General features: G+C 41.7%; 1 protein-coding gene across 1 annotated transcript in view; it reads right to left on the bottom strand.

Moving 5' to 3' along the window:
• Window positions 1-855: 855 nt before the first annotated feature.
• PPP1R2 (protein phosphatase 1 regulatory inhibitor subunit 2) overlaps window positions 856-20,092 on the bottom strand; it is a 57,867-nt gene continuing 38,630 nt past the window's right edge. Inside the window, exons 4-6 of the mRNA XM_069727192.1 lie at window positions 14,844-14,935; window positions 7,516-7,683; window positions 856-1,734 (exon numbers count right to left, since the gene is read on the bottom strand). Of these exons, the coding sequence (XP_069583293.1) occupies window positions 1,694-1,734; window positions 7,516-7,683; window positions 14,844-14,935 (301 nt within the window). The 3' untranslated portion in view covers window positions 856-1,693. The remainder of the gene's footprint in view (window positions 1,735-7,515; window positions 7,684-14,843; window positions 14,936-20,092) is intronic.

Raw genomic sequence — 20,092 nt, forward strand, 5'->3', positions numbered from 1 at the left:
ACAGTGTGTGGCAACCTTGTGAAGACTTACAGAAAATGTTTGACCTCTGTCATTGCCAACAAAGGATATATTACAAAGTATTGAGATGAAATTTTGTTTCTGACCAAATACTTATTTTCCACCATAATATGCAAATAAAATGTTAAAAAAACAGACAATGTGATTTTCTGGATTTTTTTTTCTCAGTTTGTCTCCCATAGTTGAGGTCTACCTGTGATGTAAATTACAGACGCCTCTCATCTTTTTAAGTGGTGGAACTTGCACTATTGCTGACTGACTAAATACTTTTTTGCCCCACTGTAAGTGGTCATAACTATGGATTCCTAAGCTATTGCAATGCCAGCACATGGGTAAGCGAAATAGCAAATCAGAGAAATTGTGCTACCTACATTTCTAATTGGAGGCATTTGCTAATATTATTTCACATATTAGTCTACTATTGGGAAAGGATCTTGGTGATGGACCCCTTTAGCTCAGGATTACTCACGTTCTTGCTCTCCGCAGCTGCACCTGGTGGTTGTTTACAGACTGTAGTAGTGACATGACTAATGCACGTGAGCACTGCAGTCAAACAACGGACAAATGTTATTTTATTATTTTTAGCTAGGGCAAGCATTAATGGCTGAAGACAATTAAAATCAGAACTTGCTGAATGTATAAAATACTAAATATTTTAGGGGGGGGGGGGATTTATCAAAGATTTCTGACTGAACAATGGCATAAAAGTCTTTGAATGTTGCTAAATTTTAGCCAAATGACTAGTTGCGCACAAGTAATCAAGGGATTAAAAGGTACTCATATTTTTCACATACCGCATGCCACACTTACCTACACTGAGAAAATTCTTGATGGCTGTTGTCATTGTAGAATCAGAATTACATTTATTTTAGAATACATTTTATATTGTTTTCCATTTTACATATAACTTGCAAAACCATCAGTGCATTTCGTATACATGTATGTCTCCAGGGACTCCGATTGTACATATATTCAAAGCTGACCATGTAAAGGCAGAAGTACAGATTTCTACAACAGCTTTGGACTGAATAACACATGACGGAACAGATACTACACTCCAGTCCATCTGACGACGTCGGCTCATGTTGTGTAAAACACTTGACGAGGACTGATCCCTAATGAGACATGGTCACCATTTCAGAGGTCCAATAATCTCACCAAAAGAATAGCTTCATGGACCAGTAAAATACAATCACCTGAAAATAAAAAAGCAGGATTGTTTTTTCAGCAAGTATTATATGGTTGTCAACATGCAACCATTAGAAGATCCAAACATCTCTCCGGCCTGAACAGAAGTTGAGACTTGAGATTCCGCGCCCCAATGCCATCATTTCTAAGGAGTCACAACATAAGATAAAAACAAAAAAACCTTTAACCAAGGCACTCACATGCAGAAAGCCACACATGAATCTATCAAATGACAAACATATGGCATGTAGTTGGCTGTGAGTGTAAACCAATACTTGTGTCCTTTGCCAGCCTTGGAAACAGAATATGCCAGACAAGCTTGTGAATCATTAATCAGAATTGGCTTATTAATTAAGGGTCCTCACAACAAAACATTGGCAATAGAAAAACATTCTTGTGCCTTTAGTCCATAGGTCTGCGGATTAGTGCTTGAGCAGTGGCGTGGCAATAAATAGACCTTCAGCAAGCGGTGCAGCCGACATGTCCTCTATAGTAGTTGGTCATTACTCTGTAGCTGGGCAGGATGAGCTGGAAGACAAAAATCACAGGCTGAACTGACTTTGGAGAAAAAAAAATTGTGCGTTTTAGGAGAATAACTGACGCAAAGGAATTTATATGTGTGAGCACATGTGATATATATCTATATCTTTATTAAAGAGACACCTGCCCCATCATCACTAGATCTTAGACACGAGATCCCGGAGTGCAGCATGAAATCAAGTGACTGAATCTTCTGTGGATCCACATTAGAATGTGAACATCTAATGACCATTCCTTCCAAATGAGGCATGCTCAATCCAAAGACGTACTGATAGGGAATTTAGATTGTGTGGCCCATTGGTGACAGCGCTGATATCTGTACAGCGCTGCGGAGTTTTATGGCGCTATATAAGCAAAGCATAATAAATCATAATAAAGCACATCAATTGCAGACTAGTCATGCAGCATTTAAAAACTGCCAACATTATTGTTATTTTTCTGCATGTCAACGTGTTAGAAAATAACTAAAATAATGTGATTGAGGCATAAACATACATAAAAGAAAAAAAAAAGTCACTAGAGGATCTGAAAAACTGTTCTGATGAACAGGCAGTGAAATCAAGCAAATCGCAGCAGAATACAACAATGGTGTTCCAATTACCGTGCCCAGACACACAACTCAACATTCCCTGGCACGGATGGGTTATAGCTGCAGCCTGCAGATGGCGGTTTTATTGTTATTGCTGTCTAAGCAGAAAAGAAATGCAAGAGTTCGGTGGGTAAAAGAATTCAAGACTGGATCACTAAGCAATGGAAAGAACATTGCCTGTAACATGAAGCCAGATTTCTGATGCACTTTGCTGAAGGAGGATCAAAATTTGCAGAAAATATGCAACAATAACTTGAGGATTATGAAGAATATAAAAGCATAAATATCCCCTAAAAATTCTGATATATTAAATGTACCGTATATACTCGAGTATAAGCCGACCCGAGTATAAGCTGACCCCCCTAATTTTGCCACAAAAAAACTGGGAGAACTTAATGGCTCGAGTATAAGCCTAGGGTGGAAAATGCAGCAGCTACCGGTAAATTTCAAAAATAAAAATAGATACTAATAAAAGTTAAATTAATTGAGATATCAGTAGGTTAAGTGTTTTTGAATATCCATATTGACTCAGGAGCCCCATATACTGCTCCATACAGTTTATGATGGGCTCCATAAGATGCTCCATATTAAAATATGCCCCATATAATGCTCCACAAATGTGGATTATGGCCCCATAAGATGCTTCATACAGATAATTGCCCCATATAATGCTGCACATGGCCCCATAAGATGCTCCATACAGATATTTGCCCCATATAATGCTGCACATGGCCCCATAAGATGCTCCATACAGATAACTGCCCCATATAATGCTGCACATGGCCACATAAGATGCTCCATACAGATATTTGCCCCGCATAATGCTCCACAAATGTTGATTATGACCCCATAAGATGCTCCATACAGATATTTGCTCCCATATAATGCTGCACATGGCCCCATACAGATGTCCCATACAACAGATATTTGCCCCTGTATCATGCTGCACATGGCCCCATAAGATGCCCCATACAGATATTTGCCCCCATAAAATGCTGCACATGGCCACATAAGATGCTCCATACAGATATTTGCCCCATATGCTGTTGTTGCGATTAAATAAAAAAATTACATACTCACCTCTCAGGCCCCAGTCACTTGCTATACTCACCTTTCCCGTTCCACCGCTGACCGCCGCTGTGTCTTCCCATCCTCTGCACCGACGTTCACAAAGAGGGCGGCGCACACTAATCACGTCACCGCGCCCTCTGACCTGAGTGTCACTGCGGAAGACACAGCGGCGCCGCCGGTGGAACGAGGAGCACGTGAGTATCGCGCACTGCCCCGTCATACTTACCTGCTCCTGGCGCTGTCGCTACACGTCTGTTCCCCGGCGCCGCATTTTCTTCCTGTAGTGAGCGGTCACCGTTACCGCTCATTACAGAAATGAGTGGTACCATGTGACCGCTCACTACAGGAAGAAGCTGCAGCGCTGGAAGAAGCAGGGACATGCAGGGACCGCGCCAGGAGTAGGCGAGTATAATTAGACAGCCCCCGCTCCCCCTCCCGACCCCTGGGTATGACTCAAGTATAAGCCGAGAGGGGGACTTTCAGCCCAAAAAAGTGGGCTAAAAATCTCGGCTTATACTCGAGTATATACGGTACTTTAAAAAAACATCCCAAGAAAAACAAACAAACAAACACCACAGATAAAACATATATACCCCTATGACTGGGGTTTTCTAAATGGACAACTTAAGATACTGTGGGGGAAATAAGTATCTGATGCAAAACCAGGAGTGTAGGTTTTCCCACCTACAAAGAATGGAGAGGTCTGGAATTTTTTTTTTTTTTTTTATCATAGGTTCACTTAACTGAGAGACAGAATCCAAAAATAAAACCATAAAAATCACATTGTATGATTTTTAAATACTTATTTCATGAAATAAAATGCAATTTAATTATTTGATCACCTACCAACCAGCCAGAATTCTGGCTCTCACAGACCTGTTAGTTCTGTAAGGGTATGTGCACACGTTGCGGATTAATGTGTGTGGATTTTTCAGCGCAGATTTTGAAAAATCCGCAGGTAAAAAGCACTGTGTTACCTGCGGATTTCCAGCATTTTTTTTTTTTGCGGATTTCACCTGAACTTAACACCTGCAGATTCCTATTGAGGAGCAGATGTGCAGATGTAAAACGCTGTGGAATCCGCACAAAGAATTGACATGCTGTGGAAAATAAACCGCAGCATTTCCACGCGGTATTTTCCGCAGCATGTGCACAGCGGATTTGGTTTTCCATAGGTTTACATGGTACTGTACAACGCATGGAAAACTGATGCAAATCCGCAACGTCAAAGCCACAACGTGTGCACATACCCTAAGAAGTCTTCATACTCTACACTCATTACCAGTATTAATTGCACCTGTTTTAACTCTTTTACTGTATAAAAGACACCTGTCCACACACTCAATCAATCACACTCCAACCTCTCTACCATGGCCAAGAGCAAAGAGCTGTCTGAGGACAGCAGGGACAAAATTGTAGACCTGAACAAGGCTGGGATGGGCTAAAGGACAATAGGAAAGCAGCTTGGTTAGAAGGCAACAACTGTTGGCACAATTATTAGACAATGGAAGAAACACAAGACGACTGTCAATCTTCCTTGCTTTGGGGCTCCCGCCTCGTGGGGTAAGGGTGATTCTGAGAAAGGTCAGGAATCAGCCCAGAACTACACGGGAGGACCTGGTCAACGACCTGAGAAGAGCTGGGATCAAAGTCTCAAACATTACTATTAGATTACAGTACGCCATCATGGATTATCCTGCGGGCACGTAAGGTCCCCCTGCTCACACCATCACATGTCCAGGCCGGTTTGAATTTCGCAAATGACCATCTGGCTAATCCAGAGGAAGCATGCGAGAATGTATTGTGGTTAGAGGAGACCAAAATAGAACTTTTTGGCATCAACTACACTAGCCATGTTTGGAGGAAGAAGAAGGACAAGTACAACCCCCAAAACACTGTCCCAACCGTGAAGCATGGTGGGAAAACATTATACTTTGGGGGTGCTTTTCTACAAAATGGACAGGGTGACTGCACTGTATTGAGGGGAGGATGGATGGGGTCATGTATCGTGAGATTTTGGTCAACAACCTCCTTCCCCTCTGTAAGAGCATTGAATATGGGTCGTTGCTGGGTCTTCCAGCATGACAATCACCAGAAACATACAGCTAGGGCAATTAAAGAGTGGCTCCATAAAAATCATTACAAGGTCCTGTAGTGTAGCCAATCTACAGACCTGAACCCAATAGAAAATCTTTTAAGGGAGCTGAAACTCGATGTTACCCAGCGACAGCCCGAAACCTGAAAGATTTGGAGAAGATTTGTATGGAGGAGTGGGCCAAAATCCCTGCTGCATTGTGCACACTTGGTCAAAAACTACAGGAAAGTCTGACTCCTGTAATTGCAAACAAAGGTTTCTGTTCCAAATATTACGTTCTGTTTTTCTAATGTATCAAATACTTAATTAATTTGCATTTGAATGCATGTTATATGTAAAAATCATACAATGTGATTTTCTTTATTTTTTTTTATTCTGTCTATCACAGTTGAAGTGTACCTACGATAAAAATTAGAGACCTCACCATTCTTAGTAGGTGGGAAAACTTGCATAATCGGCAGTGCATCAAATACTTATTTTCCCTACTGTAATTAAGCCCAACAAGATAACAGGCGACATCAAGGGACACTGAATCAATACCCTATACTTGTGCCCTGAATGCGGATACTGCCTAATTGCAGAAATTGCTACCCTAGACAGTAAACAGATATGGTGTCCCTGCTCAACGATGTCCCTAAGTTGACCCTAAGCTGCCCTTGATGGCCCTATGATATAAAAGATCCATGAAGTTAACATCTTATAAAAAGATAGCCAAAGGAACAATATTCCAGATGACAACCATCCAAAAAAATAATAGTCCAAGAAATACAATTTTCACTACCAAGGCAGATCTGGATTTTTTCCATAGTTTTTGAGGCTACAGCGATGAATAGTCATATTTCTTGTTTTTCACACTACCTTATAAGGAGATGCCTATGAGGAATTTAATTTATTGCATGCATATATAAGATTTATGCTTTATCTGCCTACTTGATGGTAAAAATTATTATTTTTTGGATGGTTATCATCCAAGACATTATTGTTACTTTGGCTATCTTTTATAGAATGTTAGCCCTATGATAAAAAGACCCATTAGGATATCTAGGGCAGCTTAGGGTCCACCATTGTTGAGCGGGGTCACCATATCTGTTACCCATCTAGGGCAGCTATATTTGAGCGGGTGTGCCATATCAGTTTACTATATTGGGTGCTAACCTCCACGGCTTGGCAGTATCAGTATACAGGGCACAAGTATAGGGTATTGATTTAGTGCCCACTTGGTGCCATCTGGTATCTAGGTGGGCTTAATTATCTAAGGTTGCCCTCATATAACCCCATGACTGAGATTTTTGTGCATTATCGTTTTTTTCTGGGATGTTTTTTAATTTATATTTAATAAATTTTAATTTTTAGGGGATATTTATAAGTTATATATAGGATCAAAATTTGTCTGAAGAAACATTAATACTCCAGTCAGGTTTCAAAAGTTCAGGTTGGTGGTGGTGGTGGTGAAGTAATGACGTGGGGACTGTTTTTTCTGGCATACCTAAAGTTTTCTAACACGTGTGGATATACGGTTGGATAGTGGGATTGCCTGCAAATTTTGGCAAGCCAAGTTCATCCCTTCATTATAGCCATTTACCTTATGTTAGGTGGTCACTTTCTGTATGACAATGCTCTATATTACAAGAATTGTACAGTCTTGGATTAGCTAAAGAACCATGACAGCATAATTCACTTCCTTGGCTTTACAGTCCTTAATGTTATATAGTTTGTATGGGATACTGTAGAATAATCAGTTCAGAAAGAAGCTATCTTGTAAGCATAGGTCAAAATTCTTTCAGAACAATTTTAAATACCTGGTAGAATTTGTGACCTGACAATTTACTTTGGTTCTGGAGTCCAAAAAATGGTCCAATACGCTACTAGATTAACACTGAAATTCAAAGTGCATCAAAAAGTCCATGAGTAATGCACTGCCCCCTTTAGGCCTTGCACTGGGTATAACACAATGTATACATTAGCGCTGGTTATGTTCAAGATAACCTGTTAGTGACAAGTACTTTACATTTACCTTCTGTGTCTGTTATGTCCTGCATTTCTTCATCATCATCGTCGTCATCTTCTTCTTCTTCGTCATCCTCCCCCGCAAGCTCCTTGGCTATTAATTGCCTGGCTAGTTTAATATTCATGCCCTCATTATAATGGTGCTTCCTTTTCATTTCAAATTCTTTTTTCTTTTCTGAAATAAATAGAATGAAACATGGTTCCGCAAAAAAAAAACTTACTTAATTTGCTAAGAATTAAGTATATAACACAGTACACCCAAGATTATAAACAAAAAAAAATATAATAATAAAAATTAAATAAAATAATATAAAATATCCAGAAAATATGTAGGGTGCGCTGTGCAGGAGTGCAGTGAAGGCCCACTGTGAAGAAGAACTAACAACCAACGTAAAGCGACATGGGACAAAGTCCAAAAAGATTCAACCAAGGCTGAGATAAGGAAAAATAAGGCTTTATTGATCGGATGCCTATGATTACATATAATCAAATTTAATATCCCCAAACCAGGGATTCAAGCTTCAGGAGGCTAATTTGCATATTCCAGGTGCCTTCTGGGAGAAGCGAAGTCTCCCTAAGCTAGAAGATCGTTGGGTACAGCCGGGACCAGCTGCTTCGAAAGCATCACCAAACCGCGCGCCTTACGGCGCGCGAATTTTTGCCTGTAGGACATTATTGCAAGAGAGCTTGGCTGAGTAGATTACACAAGAAGGAAAACACACAGCAAGTCAGCAGGATCTAGGAGCAACATGGCAGATGTGACAACCTACATGGTGAGCTGCAGCATGTGCTACATGTTCACAGATCGACCAGAAGAAGAATTAAATTTCACCTGTCAGAAGTGTAGACTAGTGGCCCTTTTAGAAGAAAAGGTGCGGAGTCTGGAAGAAAGAATAGCAACTTTGAAACTCATCAAAGAGAATGAAGACTTTCTAGACAGAACAGAAGCATCTCTACTGGTCACAGAAGGTGCAAAAAGTGTCAGAGAACCTCCAAAAGCAGATGAGTGGAAGAATGTGACCAAAAGAAGCAAGAAGACCATGGAGAAATCACCAACCACACAACTGAAGAACCGATATCAAATCTTTGTAGAGGATGAAGATGGCACACCTAAGAATGAAGCAATACCAGCAAGCAAAAAAGAAAAGGGCACACAGCAACAAGTGACAGCAAAAAGTACAGCCAAGAAGCAACGAAGAGTGGTGGTGGTGGGAGACTCACTACTGAGAGGCACCGAAGCAGCCATCTGCAGACCGGATATAACTGCAAGAGAAGTATGCTGCCTTCCAGGTGCGATGATCAAGGATGTGACCGATAGGATACCAAAGCTCTTCAGCTCCAAGGACGTCCACCCATTTCTTCTGATACATGTTGGCACCAATGACACGGCAAGGAAGGACCTACCGACAATCTGCAAGGACTTTGAAGAGTTGGGGAAGAAAGTAAAGGAACTGGATGCACAGGTAGTTTTTTCTTCTATCCTTCCAGTAGACGGGCATGGCACCAGGAGATGGAACAGGATCCTTGATGCAAACAACTGGCTAAGACGATGGTGCAGACAACAAGGATTTGGATTCCTGGACCACGGTGTGAATTACTGGTATGATGGACTCCTCGCCAGAGACGGACTACACCTCAACAAACCTGGGAAACACACATTCGCCAGAAGACTCGCTACACTCATCAGGAGGGCGTTAAACTAGAAGAAGAGGGGACGGGAAGAAAAACATTAGACTCGAACAAAGACGACCCAGGAAAACATACTCAGAAGGGAGGTAAGAACATTTCTAAAACAATCCACAGTGAGGAGATTGGAACAAAACAAAATCCTCTAAACTGCATGCTCGCAAACGCCAGAAGCCTGACAAACAAGATGGAAGAACTAGAAGCAGAAATATCTACAGGTAACTTTGACATAGTGGGAATAACCGAGACATGGTTAGATGAAAGCTATGACTGGGCAGTTAACTTACAGGGTTACAGTCTGTTTAGAAAGGATCGTAAAAATCGGAGAGGAGGAGGGGTTTGTCTCTATGTAAAGTCTTGTCTAAAGTCCACTTTAAGGGAGGATATTAGCGAAGGGAATGAGGATGTCGAGTCCATATGGGTTGAAATTCATGGAGGGAAAAATGGTAACAAAATTCTCATTGGGGTCTGTTACAAACCCCCAAATATAACAGAAAGCATGGAAAGTCTACTTCTAAAGCAGATAGATGAAGCTGCAACCCATAATGAGGTCCTGGTTATGGGGGACTTTAACTACCCGGATATCAACTGGGAAACAGAAACCTGTGAAACCCATAAAGGCAACAGGTTTCTGCTAATAACCAAGAAAAATTATCTTTCACAATTGGTGCAGAATCCAACCAGAGGAGCAGCACTTTTAGACCTAATACTATCTAATAGACCTGACAGAATAACAAATCTGCAGGTGGTTGGGCATTTAGGAAATAGCGACCACAATATTGTGCAGTTTCACCTGTCTTTCACTAGGGGGACTTGTCAGGGAGTCACAAAAACATTGAACTTTAGGAAGGCAAAGTTTGAACAGCTTAGAGATGCCCTTAATCTGGTAGACTGGGACAATATCCTCAGAACTAATAATACAGATAATAAATGGGAAATGTTTAAGAACATCCTAAATAGGCAGTGTAAGCGGTTTATACCTTGTGGGAATAAAAGGACTAGAAATAGGAAAAACCCAATGTGGCTAAACAAAGAAGTAAGACAGGCAATTAACAGTAAAAAGAAAGCATTTGCACTATTAAAGCAGGATGGCACCATTGAAGCTCTAAAAAACTATAGGGAGAAAAATACTTTATCTAAAAAACTAATTAAAGCTGCCAAAAAGGAAACAGAGAAGCACATTGCTAAGGAGAGTAAAACTAATCCCAAACTGTTCTTCAACTATATCAATAGTAAAAGAATAAAAACTGAAAATGTAGGCCCCTTAAAAAATAGTGAGGAAAGAATGGTTGTAGATGACGAGGAAAAAGCTAACATATTAAACACCTTCTTCTCCACGGTATTCACGGTGGAAAATGAAATGCTAGGTGAAATCCCAAGAAACAATGAAAACCCTATATTAAGGGTCACCAATCTAACCCAAGAAGAGGTGCGAAACCGGCTAAATAAGATTAAAATAGATAAATCTCCGGGTCCGGATGGCATACACCCACGAGTACTAAGAGAACTAAGTAATGTAATAGATAAACCATTATTTCTTATTTTTAGGGACTCTATAGCGACAGGATCTGTTCCGCAGGACTGGCGCATAGCAAATGTGGTGCCAATATTCAAAAAGGGCTCTAAAAGTGAACCTGGAAATTATAGGCCAGTAAGTCTAACCTCTATTGTTGGTAAAATATTTGAAGGGTTTCTGAGGGATGTTATTCTGGATTATCTCAATGAGAATAACTGTTTAACTCCATATCAGCATGGGTTTATGAGAAATCGCTCCTGTCAAACCAATCTAATCAGTTTTTATGAAGAGGTAAGCTATAGACTGGACCACGGTGAGTCATTGGACGTGGTATATCTCGATTTTTCCAAAGCGTTTGATACCGTGCCGCACAAGAGGTTGGTACACAAAATGAGAATGCTTGGTCTGGGGGAAAATGTGTGTAAATGGGTTAGTAACTGGCTTAGTGATAGAAAGCAGAGGGTGGTTATAAATGGTATAGTCTCTAACTGGGTCGCTGTGACCAGTGGGGTACCGCAGGGGTCGGTATTGGGACCTGTTCTCTTCAACATATTCATTAATGATCTGGTAGAAGGTTTACACAGTAAAATATCGATATTTGCAGATGATACAAAACTATGTAAAGCAGTTAATACAAGAGAAGATAGTATTCTGCTACAGATGGATCTGGATAAGTTGGAAACTTGGGCTGAAAGGTGGCAGATGAGGTTTAACAATGATAAATGTAAGGTTATACACATGGGAAGAAGGAATCAATATCACCATTACACACTGAACGGGAAACCACTGGGTAAATCTGACAGGGAGAAGGACTTGGGGATCCTAGTTAATGATAAACTTACCTGGAGCAGCCAGTGCCAGGCAGCAGCTGCCAAGGCAAACATGATCATGGGGTGCATTAAAAGAGGTCTGGATACACATGATGAGAGCATTATACTGCCTCTGTACAAATCCCTAGTTAGACCGCACATGGAGTACTGTGTCCAGTTTTGGGCACCGGTGCTCAGGAAGGATATAATGGAACTAGAGAGAGTACAAAGGAGGGCAACAAAATTAATAAAGGGGATGGGAGAACTACAATACCCAGATAGATTAGCGAAATTAGGATTATTTAGTCTAGAAAAAAGACGACTGAGGGGCGATCTAATAACCATGTATAAGTATATAAGGGGACAATACAAATATCTCGCTGAGGATCTGTTTATACCAAGGAAGGTGACGGGCACAAGGGGGCATTCTTTGCGTCTGGAGGAGAGAAGGTTTTTCCACCAACATAGAAGAGGATTCTTTACTGTTAGGGCAGTGAGAATCTGGAATTGCTTGCCTGAGGAGGTGGTGATGGCGAACTCAGTCGAGGGGTTCAAGAGAGGCCTGGATGTCTTCCTGGAGCAGAACAATATTGTATCATACAATTATTAGGTTCTGTAGAAGGACGTAGATCTGGGTATTTATTATGATGGAATATAGGCTGAACTGGATGGACAAATGTCTTTTTTCGGCCTTACTAACTATGTTACTATGTAATATGTTAATTAAGAAAAAGACTAAAAAAATATAATAAATATAATACAATAAAAGCTTGCGCACACTGACAATATCTAAAAAAGCTATAGCAGAAACCTACCAACAGGATAAAGTTTATATCTGTGTATAATTCTATGACTGCACCAAAAAGTAAAAAAAAATATAAAAAAAAAAATATATAAAATATTATAAAAAGTAAAGAAAAAATAAGTGTAAACAATTTTATATATTATTTCAAAATATTGAGAAAAAAGGGGGAAGGGGGGCCCCCTTGACTCATCTTCATCACAGCACTTCTCATGATGTTGCCTCATTAGCGCCACCAGGCCTTGCATCTCTTTGTTGCATCGTTTGCATTTTGCACGCATGCCTGCCTTACCGATAGGCGAAGGAGCTTCATTAAAATATTCCCAAACTGGGTCTCTTTTACGGCCTGCTGCCATTATAAGGAAAGAATGTAATAAACCTCAGATCGTACACACAAACAGATCCAGACTTGTCTGTCTGTGGCTATGCTGCAGTATTGTGCTCAAAGTTTCACTTTCATTTTCTTGTCTGCTTGCCCTTCCTCCTCCTCACACTTAGATTCACATTCTTCTTGTGTTGTGCAGATCTATTCCACTCCAAACAATCAGAAACATATTGTCTAACTTCTTGGACATGGCACTGAAGGGGTTGATTCTGTATTCATAGGTTTGTAGAACAATAGGATTAAGGTATTTTTCTCAACTCTGTTCATGTTGTAACATTTTTGCCGTGAAGAAGAGGCTGGGACCTCTGCGGAGTCAAATTCAGTTAGGTAGAAACTTTGATTTAAATCACTGATTTAAATCAAGCCTTACTGACTAGTGATTTAAATCAGTTAGTTAAATCCACCCTGTCTACATTCTTCCTACCCTCAGGGAGCAGTAAGCAACTACCAGTTAGATAATTTCTGTAAGTTTCTCCTGTTTATTTTGATACTGTTTTGCAGCAGCGCGAAACGGCCGTCGTCTCGTGACACCCACGTTCTCCTGTGAGACCTTGCTATACATTTTATGCCACAATAAAGACTGAATATTTCTTCTGGATGGTGAGTGCTCCTTTCTACTTCTCCTTCGTTGTATTTGCTTATTGCAGTGCCTACTGTGATGCAGTGACCCCTGTTACAGCTAGGGGGCGCTACATGGTCTCAGAATACGTCTGGAGGCGTATTGAGGCCATGGGAATACATGGCAGTTGCAGGCATAACTATGATGGTGAGACAGTGTCCGGCATGATTGTAAATGGCCGGTATGTGTCGCAGAGGGAGTCTGCACTGTAAACCAGTATTGTTGTTCTGGGACCTGTAGTCCCACAAGTATTGTTGTGTAGCTTTAAAGGGAGGCTTACAGGGTTAGTTTACATGGTTAGTTGGAGAGCTGGGCAGATCTGTCTACCCACACACACCTCCCACCTATGGGAGTGGTTAAAATATATAATGTGACCATGGTGTGGTCACATGGTCTCTGTGGTAGAGAATGTATGGACGTGAATGGTCTGTGTGCAGGATCCTGGAAGGTCTATGTGTTGGGAGATCCTGGCAGTAGCATCGGATCCCTGAAGAGCACATGGTGAGGCCATGGATCTGAAGGCCTGTTTTGGAAGATGCTGGGGATAGGACTTCCTGAATAGCGCATGGAGAGGCCATGTATGCAGAGTCTGTGACGACACTGCATTGGGGGAGCTACTGTCCATCTGAGGATCTGGACTGTCAGGTGGCCTGGTGAGCAAGGCATTGTCCCGGACGTTGATCCCAGTTTGGCAGCTTTCCTGGGAGAGAGAGTACTGACAGGAGTCAGCGTGTGGAGCAGGAGCTCCTGGAAGGTAATCCAGAGTATGGGGAACTGTGTGCACTGACAGGGTCGTCAGTTAATGAACTGTGCGGTCACCCATGGTAACTGGATGGAGTAAGATCAAGCATGTTTAAAGACTGCAACCTAATGTTGTGTTCCATGGACATTAATGAACTGTTCGGCGTGCGGACACCCACGGCAACGGGACAAAGTGGTCCGGCGTGTTTAGTGACTGCGCCTCAAAAGCCGTATACTATGAAGTGCTATGGACTATGAGGTCTGTGATGGGTAAAATGGCCTACAGTGGTTTATGATGCTTGAAAAAAAACAAAATAGACTTTATGTGAAAAAACATGCCTGTCTATGTTTGTCCCGTTGCTAAGCGAGTATTCCCCAACCTGTTAGTGATCGCGGCATCACACTACTGAAGAATTACACAGTGTAAGTTAAGACAGGAACTGAGTGAGCGCAAGTTTTTAAACAAAATCTCTGTTTTGTGTCCTGAAAAATAAGATTTGTATCTGTTTGGTGTAATATATGTGTTTTATTGGCTTACACCAGTTTTCGCCATAATAAGAAAATAAAAATGACACATTAAATGTCTTATTTTTTTCAACACATCTGTAAAAACTAATGCTGTTTGCATAGTTAAGGTTTTCTTTTCATATACCCACTGAGATAAATGAACAAGTTCCATCTGTAAATCGGACCGTGCGTATATGGGGAAAAGCAAGCTGAACATCCTAGAAGTATGTAGGATCCAAGGTATCGTCAAATGAAAAGAAAACCCAATACCTCTCTCCTCAGGTGTCAGCTCTTCATCTTCTTCTTCACTACTTTCTTCTTGTGCCATGTACTTAGGATCTTTTCCCTCTGCTGCTTCCAATCTAAAGGCAAAATAACCATTTACAACCTACAGTACTTGTAAAAGCATTATACTACAATATCACCAGAATTAAAATAAAAAAAAAAATTACGTCACTGTCTAACAGACATTGGTTTTAAAAAGGGGGATCTGTCACCAGATTTCACAATACAGACAAACATTATTAGGCTATGTGCACACGATGCGGATTTGCTGCGGATCCGCAGAGGATTTTACAGCGCAGAAACGCTGCAGATCCGCACTGTGATGTACAGTATAATGTTAGTCTATGGAAAAAACAAAAAAGCTGTGCAGACGGTGCGGAAAAATCAGTGCGGAATTGCTGTGGATTTCAAAGAAGTGCATGTCACTTTTTTTGTGCGGATCTGCAGAGTTTCTGCACCCCTCCATGTTAAAATTCCGCAGTGGCCCAAAACCGCTGAAAATCTGCATCAATTCCGCATAAAAACAGCACAAAATCTGCATAATAACCGCAGCAAATCCACAGCTGCGGATTCTGCCAGGAGATGCAGATTTTTTCCAGAAAATTCTGCACATACCCTTAGACAGATCATAGATCTTATGAGGTTGCTGTATTCACTTTGGAAATCCATGCTTTATAATCTTAATCTATCCATATCACAAGTCCAGCAGTAGAAGGAAATAGCAGGAGTCTAAGTCTATTCAGTTTTCACCCAGCCTGACTGACGGCTGCAGCTTGTACTGAGCAGGGTGAGAGCTCAGCAGGAGGAACACTAAAGGTACCGTCACACTAAGCGACGCTGCAGCGATACCGACAACGATCCGGATCGCTGCAGCGTTGCTGTTTGGTCGCTGGAGAGCTGTCACACAGACAGCTCTCCAGCGACCAACTATGCCGGTAACCAGGGTAAACATCGGGTTACTAAGCGCAGGGCCGCGCTTAGTAACCCGATGTTTACCCTGGTTACCAGCGTAAAAGTAAAAAAAAAAAAAACAAACAAAAAAAAAAACACTACATACTTACCTTCCGCTGTCTGTCCCTCGGCGCTCTGCTTCTCTGCCCTGTGTAAGCACAGCGGTGACGTCACCGCTCTGCTTTCCGGCCACTGTGCTTACACAGGGCAGAGAAGCAGAGCGCCGAGGGACAGACAGCGGAAGGTAAGTATGTAGTGTTTTTTTTTTTTTACTTTTACGCTGGTAACCAGGGTAAGCATCGGGTTAGTAAGCGCGGCCCTGCGCTTAGTAACCCGATGTTTACCCTGGTTACCAGCGAAGACATCGCTGAATCGGCGTCACACGCGCCGACTCAGCGATGTCAGCAGGAAGTCCAGCGACGAAATAAAGTGCTGGACTTTCTGCAGCGACCAACGACATCACAGCAGGATTCTGATCGCTGCTGTGTGTCAAACTGAACGATATCGCTAGCCAGGACGCTGCAACGTCACGGATCGCTAGCGATATCGTTTAGTGTGACGGTACCTTAAGGAACTGTAGCTTAGGCTAGGTGGGCAGAGATGGAGTAAGACTGTCAGGAAAGATTACACTACAACTCTGTAATTGGTTTTCAAAGTAAATACACCAGCCTCATTAGACAAACATTTACTGTTTGCAATTTGTATTGTGAAATTTACCCTATAAAAACCAATTTTTATTATTATTCAACAATAAAACCAATAGATAGGTTACACAAAAACCAAAAAACACCGTGAAATAACAAACAATCCCAAACATGGGATGTTAGGGGAATCCCTAGTGCCGTACCTAAGCTGTCACCTTCCTATCAGCGGGGGTTGGCACCCTATGGGAAGCGTTTTGGTGCCCCCGCTCAACGACGGCTACCCCTAGAGGCCCTACAAATACCATGAGCCGTAACCCTCCCCAGATAGGGAATAAAGGGCACCTCTAGGACTAAACAGAGATCACTCCTACAGAACTAGGGAAAACCCTAATCCCCCAATGTAAATACCCATTAAAAACAGAATGATGAACACAATCGGCGTATGGTGGTATTATTATGCATCTGGATGTCACTTCATGATCCCAATAAGGTAACCAGAGAAAAAAACAAAATCACACCAATGGTTAACCCTTTAGGCCGACAAGTACCACAAAATCATGTATATTATTAGTGACACAGGTTTGCTGCAGTCCAAACCCTGCCCTAATGGCCCTTCAACAAAATGAGCACAGATTCAAAAAATGAATATAAGTTGGTACTCATCCATGCATAACCACCCGCCACTTCCGCCTCAACGCGTTTCGCCCCTCTGGCTCATCAGGAGGCTCGATAAACAGAAAGTGTACCGATTTTGATATGATGCTTACCGCTATGTAAGTCACCTCCATTTAAATAGTCCCGCTCTCCTCTCCTGCCCGTTACACTTCCGCCGCGTCTAACCGGAAGTGACGTACCAGCACTGAATTGTGGCTGTTCCTGAGCTGGTGGGAGGAGACAATAGTGTTTGGGGGAGACACTGAATGGTGGCATGAATCTATAGCCATTTGGTATAGATTCATCGATGATGTTTTTGTGGTCTGGACGGGCACCAGGGAACTATTTGATAGGGTTATTGATTCCCTGAATATCAACAACATAGGTATGAGGTTTACATCAGAGATCCAAGGGGAGGAGATAGCCTTTCTGGATGTAAAAATTAAAAAAGAACCTGACGGCAGTTTGTCATCTAATATATACCGCAAACCAACTAGTACTAATAATCTCCTCAACTGGCAAAGTCATCATCCTGTCCCCCTGAAAAAGGGGATTCCCAGAGGGCAGTTCCTTAGACTGCGTAGGAACTGCTCTGATAATAAAATCTTCAGAAGTCAGGCAGGAGATATGTACAGTAGGTTTAGGGAAAAAGGGTATCCAGGACATGTGTTAGAGGCAGCCTATAGGGTTGCTGAAAAAGAAGATAGGGAAAATTTGCTACAGGGAAGGAGTGGTAGAACAGCTCAAGAATCTGAAAATGAGGAAATCAGAATCATTGGTACTTTTGACCATCAACATCAGAGTGTTAGGAATGTCATCAGTAAACACTGGGACATATTAAAAATGGACCCGGACCTGAGAGAGTGTATAGGTGAGCGTCCCAATATCACATTCCGTAAGGGAAGGTCCATTAAAGATCTATTGGTGCATAGCCACTATAAAACACCTGTGAACAGAGGGGACCTGGCTGGACAGAAAGCCATGTGGTTTTTATCGTTGTGGTCACTGTCAAATGTGTAAATGGATGAAACCAAATAAATAGTTTGAGAGCTCATCCACAAATAAAAAATTCTATCAAAGGGACTTCTCCAACTGTAAAACAACTGGTGTTGTCTATAAGGCCACTTGCCTCTGCCCAAGGGACTACGTAGGAAAAATGAAACGTGAGTTCTGGAGAAGAGAGGGGTAACATTTAGGGGACATAAGGAACAATAGGGATACTCCCCTGGCTAAACATATGAGATCGGTCCATGGTGACCAGCTTGACAATATTTACTTTATGGTTATTGAGGTGGTGAAAAATAATTGCAGAGGAGGCAACTGGGACAAGTCCATTCTTAAGAGAGAATGTGAGTGGACTTTCAGATTGGACTCATTGGTGCCCAAAGGTCTTAATGAAGTAATGTCGTTTGCATGCTTTCTGTAGATCTGGTACGTCTCTTCAACCTTACTGATGTGTATTTCTTGGTCTGTTTTTCTGGGGACATAGAAAAGCCAATAAGTTTAGGACTGGACTGGAGAAATTTCTCCCCCCTGTTTTTTTGGGGTTACACATATTGCTGTAATTTATCCTTGAATAAAAATCCTCCATAGGCTCCTGCCTCTCTGATCTCTTGTTATAGAGTGAATGATTTCTCTTCCAAAATCTACTACATCTATTGTGATAACTGTCCTTGGATATGGTGGTAGAACAATAATGAAAATTATATTATGTATATGAGGGTATTGCCCCTACTTTGCTGGCTGAGACGGTTGTGCGTGTCCTGAGTTTATAATATCATACTCACACTTATTTTACTATATTTTTTCGTTTTCCCTTCGGCTGTCTAATAACAAGATGTATGGGTTAATCTAAATTTATTTAATCTAAATATGTGGCTCTGTCTGCTTTTGCAGAAGGGCTTTTTATAGGCCGGTACCACAGAGTATTTAAGAATGTGGTGGGAGCCATATGATTATACTCTATCAGTATCACCGGCGCGGCAGTGCGCATGCGTCATCGGCGGCCTATTTAATCTCTTGTGGACAGCATTACAGCGTTACTCTTCTGCACGGCAATGGCCGTGCGTTTCATATCAAGGGTACCCTGGGTTTTCTTTTGCGTTCCAGCCGGCGCATGAGCGGTGGGATGTTTCCCACAATTCAGTGCTGGTACGTCACTTCCGTTTAGACGCGGCGGAAGTGTAACGGGCAGGAGAGGAGAGCGGGACTATTTAAATGGAGGTGACTTACATAGCGGTAAGCATCATATCAAAATCGGAACACTTTCTGTTTATCGAGCCTCCTGATGAGCCAGAGGGGCGAAACGCGTTGAGGCGGAAGTGGCGGGTGGTTATGCATGGATGAGTACCAACTTATATTCATTTTTTGAATCTGTGCTCATTTTGTTGAAGGGCCATTAGGGCAGGGTTTGGACTGCAGCAAACCTGTGTCACTAATAATATACATGATTTTGTGGTACTTGTCGGCCTAAAGGGTTAACCATTGATGTGATTTTGTTTTTTTCTCTGGTTACCTTATTGGGATCATGAAGTGACATCCAGATGCATAATACCACCACTATAAACCGATTGTGTTCATCATTCTGTTTTTAATGGGTATTTACATTGGGGGATTAGGGTTTCCCCTAGTTCTGTAGGAGTGATCTCTGTTTAGTCCTAGAGGTGCCCTTTATTCCCTATCTGGGGAGGGTTACGGCTCATGGTATTTGTAGGGCCTCTAGGGGTAGCCGTCGTTGAGCGGGGGCACCAAAACGCTTCCCATAGGGTGCCAACCCCCGCTGATAGGAAGGTGACAGCTTAGGTACGGCACTAGGGATTCCCCTAACATCCCATGTTTGGGATTGTTTGTTATTTTACGGTGTTTTTTGGTTTTTGTGTAACCTATCTATTGGTTTTATTGTTGAATAATAAAAATTGGTTTTTATAGGGTAGGCTTATGATTTATTCTAGTTTATTTATACCCTCTAGTTAATTGAATTTGGTA

This window comes from Ranitomeya imitator, chromosome 5 (genome assembly GCF_032444005.1).
Source record: "Ranitomeya imitator isolate aRanImi1 chromosome 5, aRanImi1.pri, whole genome shotgun sequence".
Lineage (NCBI taxonomy): Eukaryota > Metazoa > Chordata > Amphibia > Anura > Dendrobatidae > Ranitomeya > Ranitomeya imitator.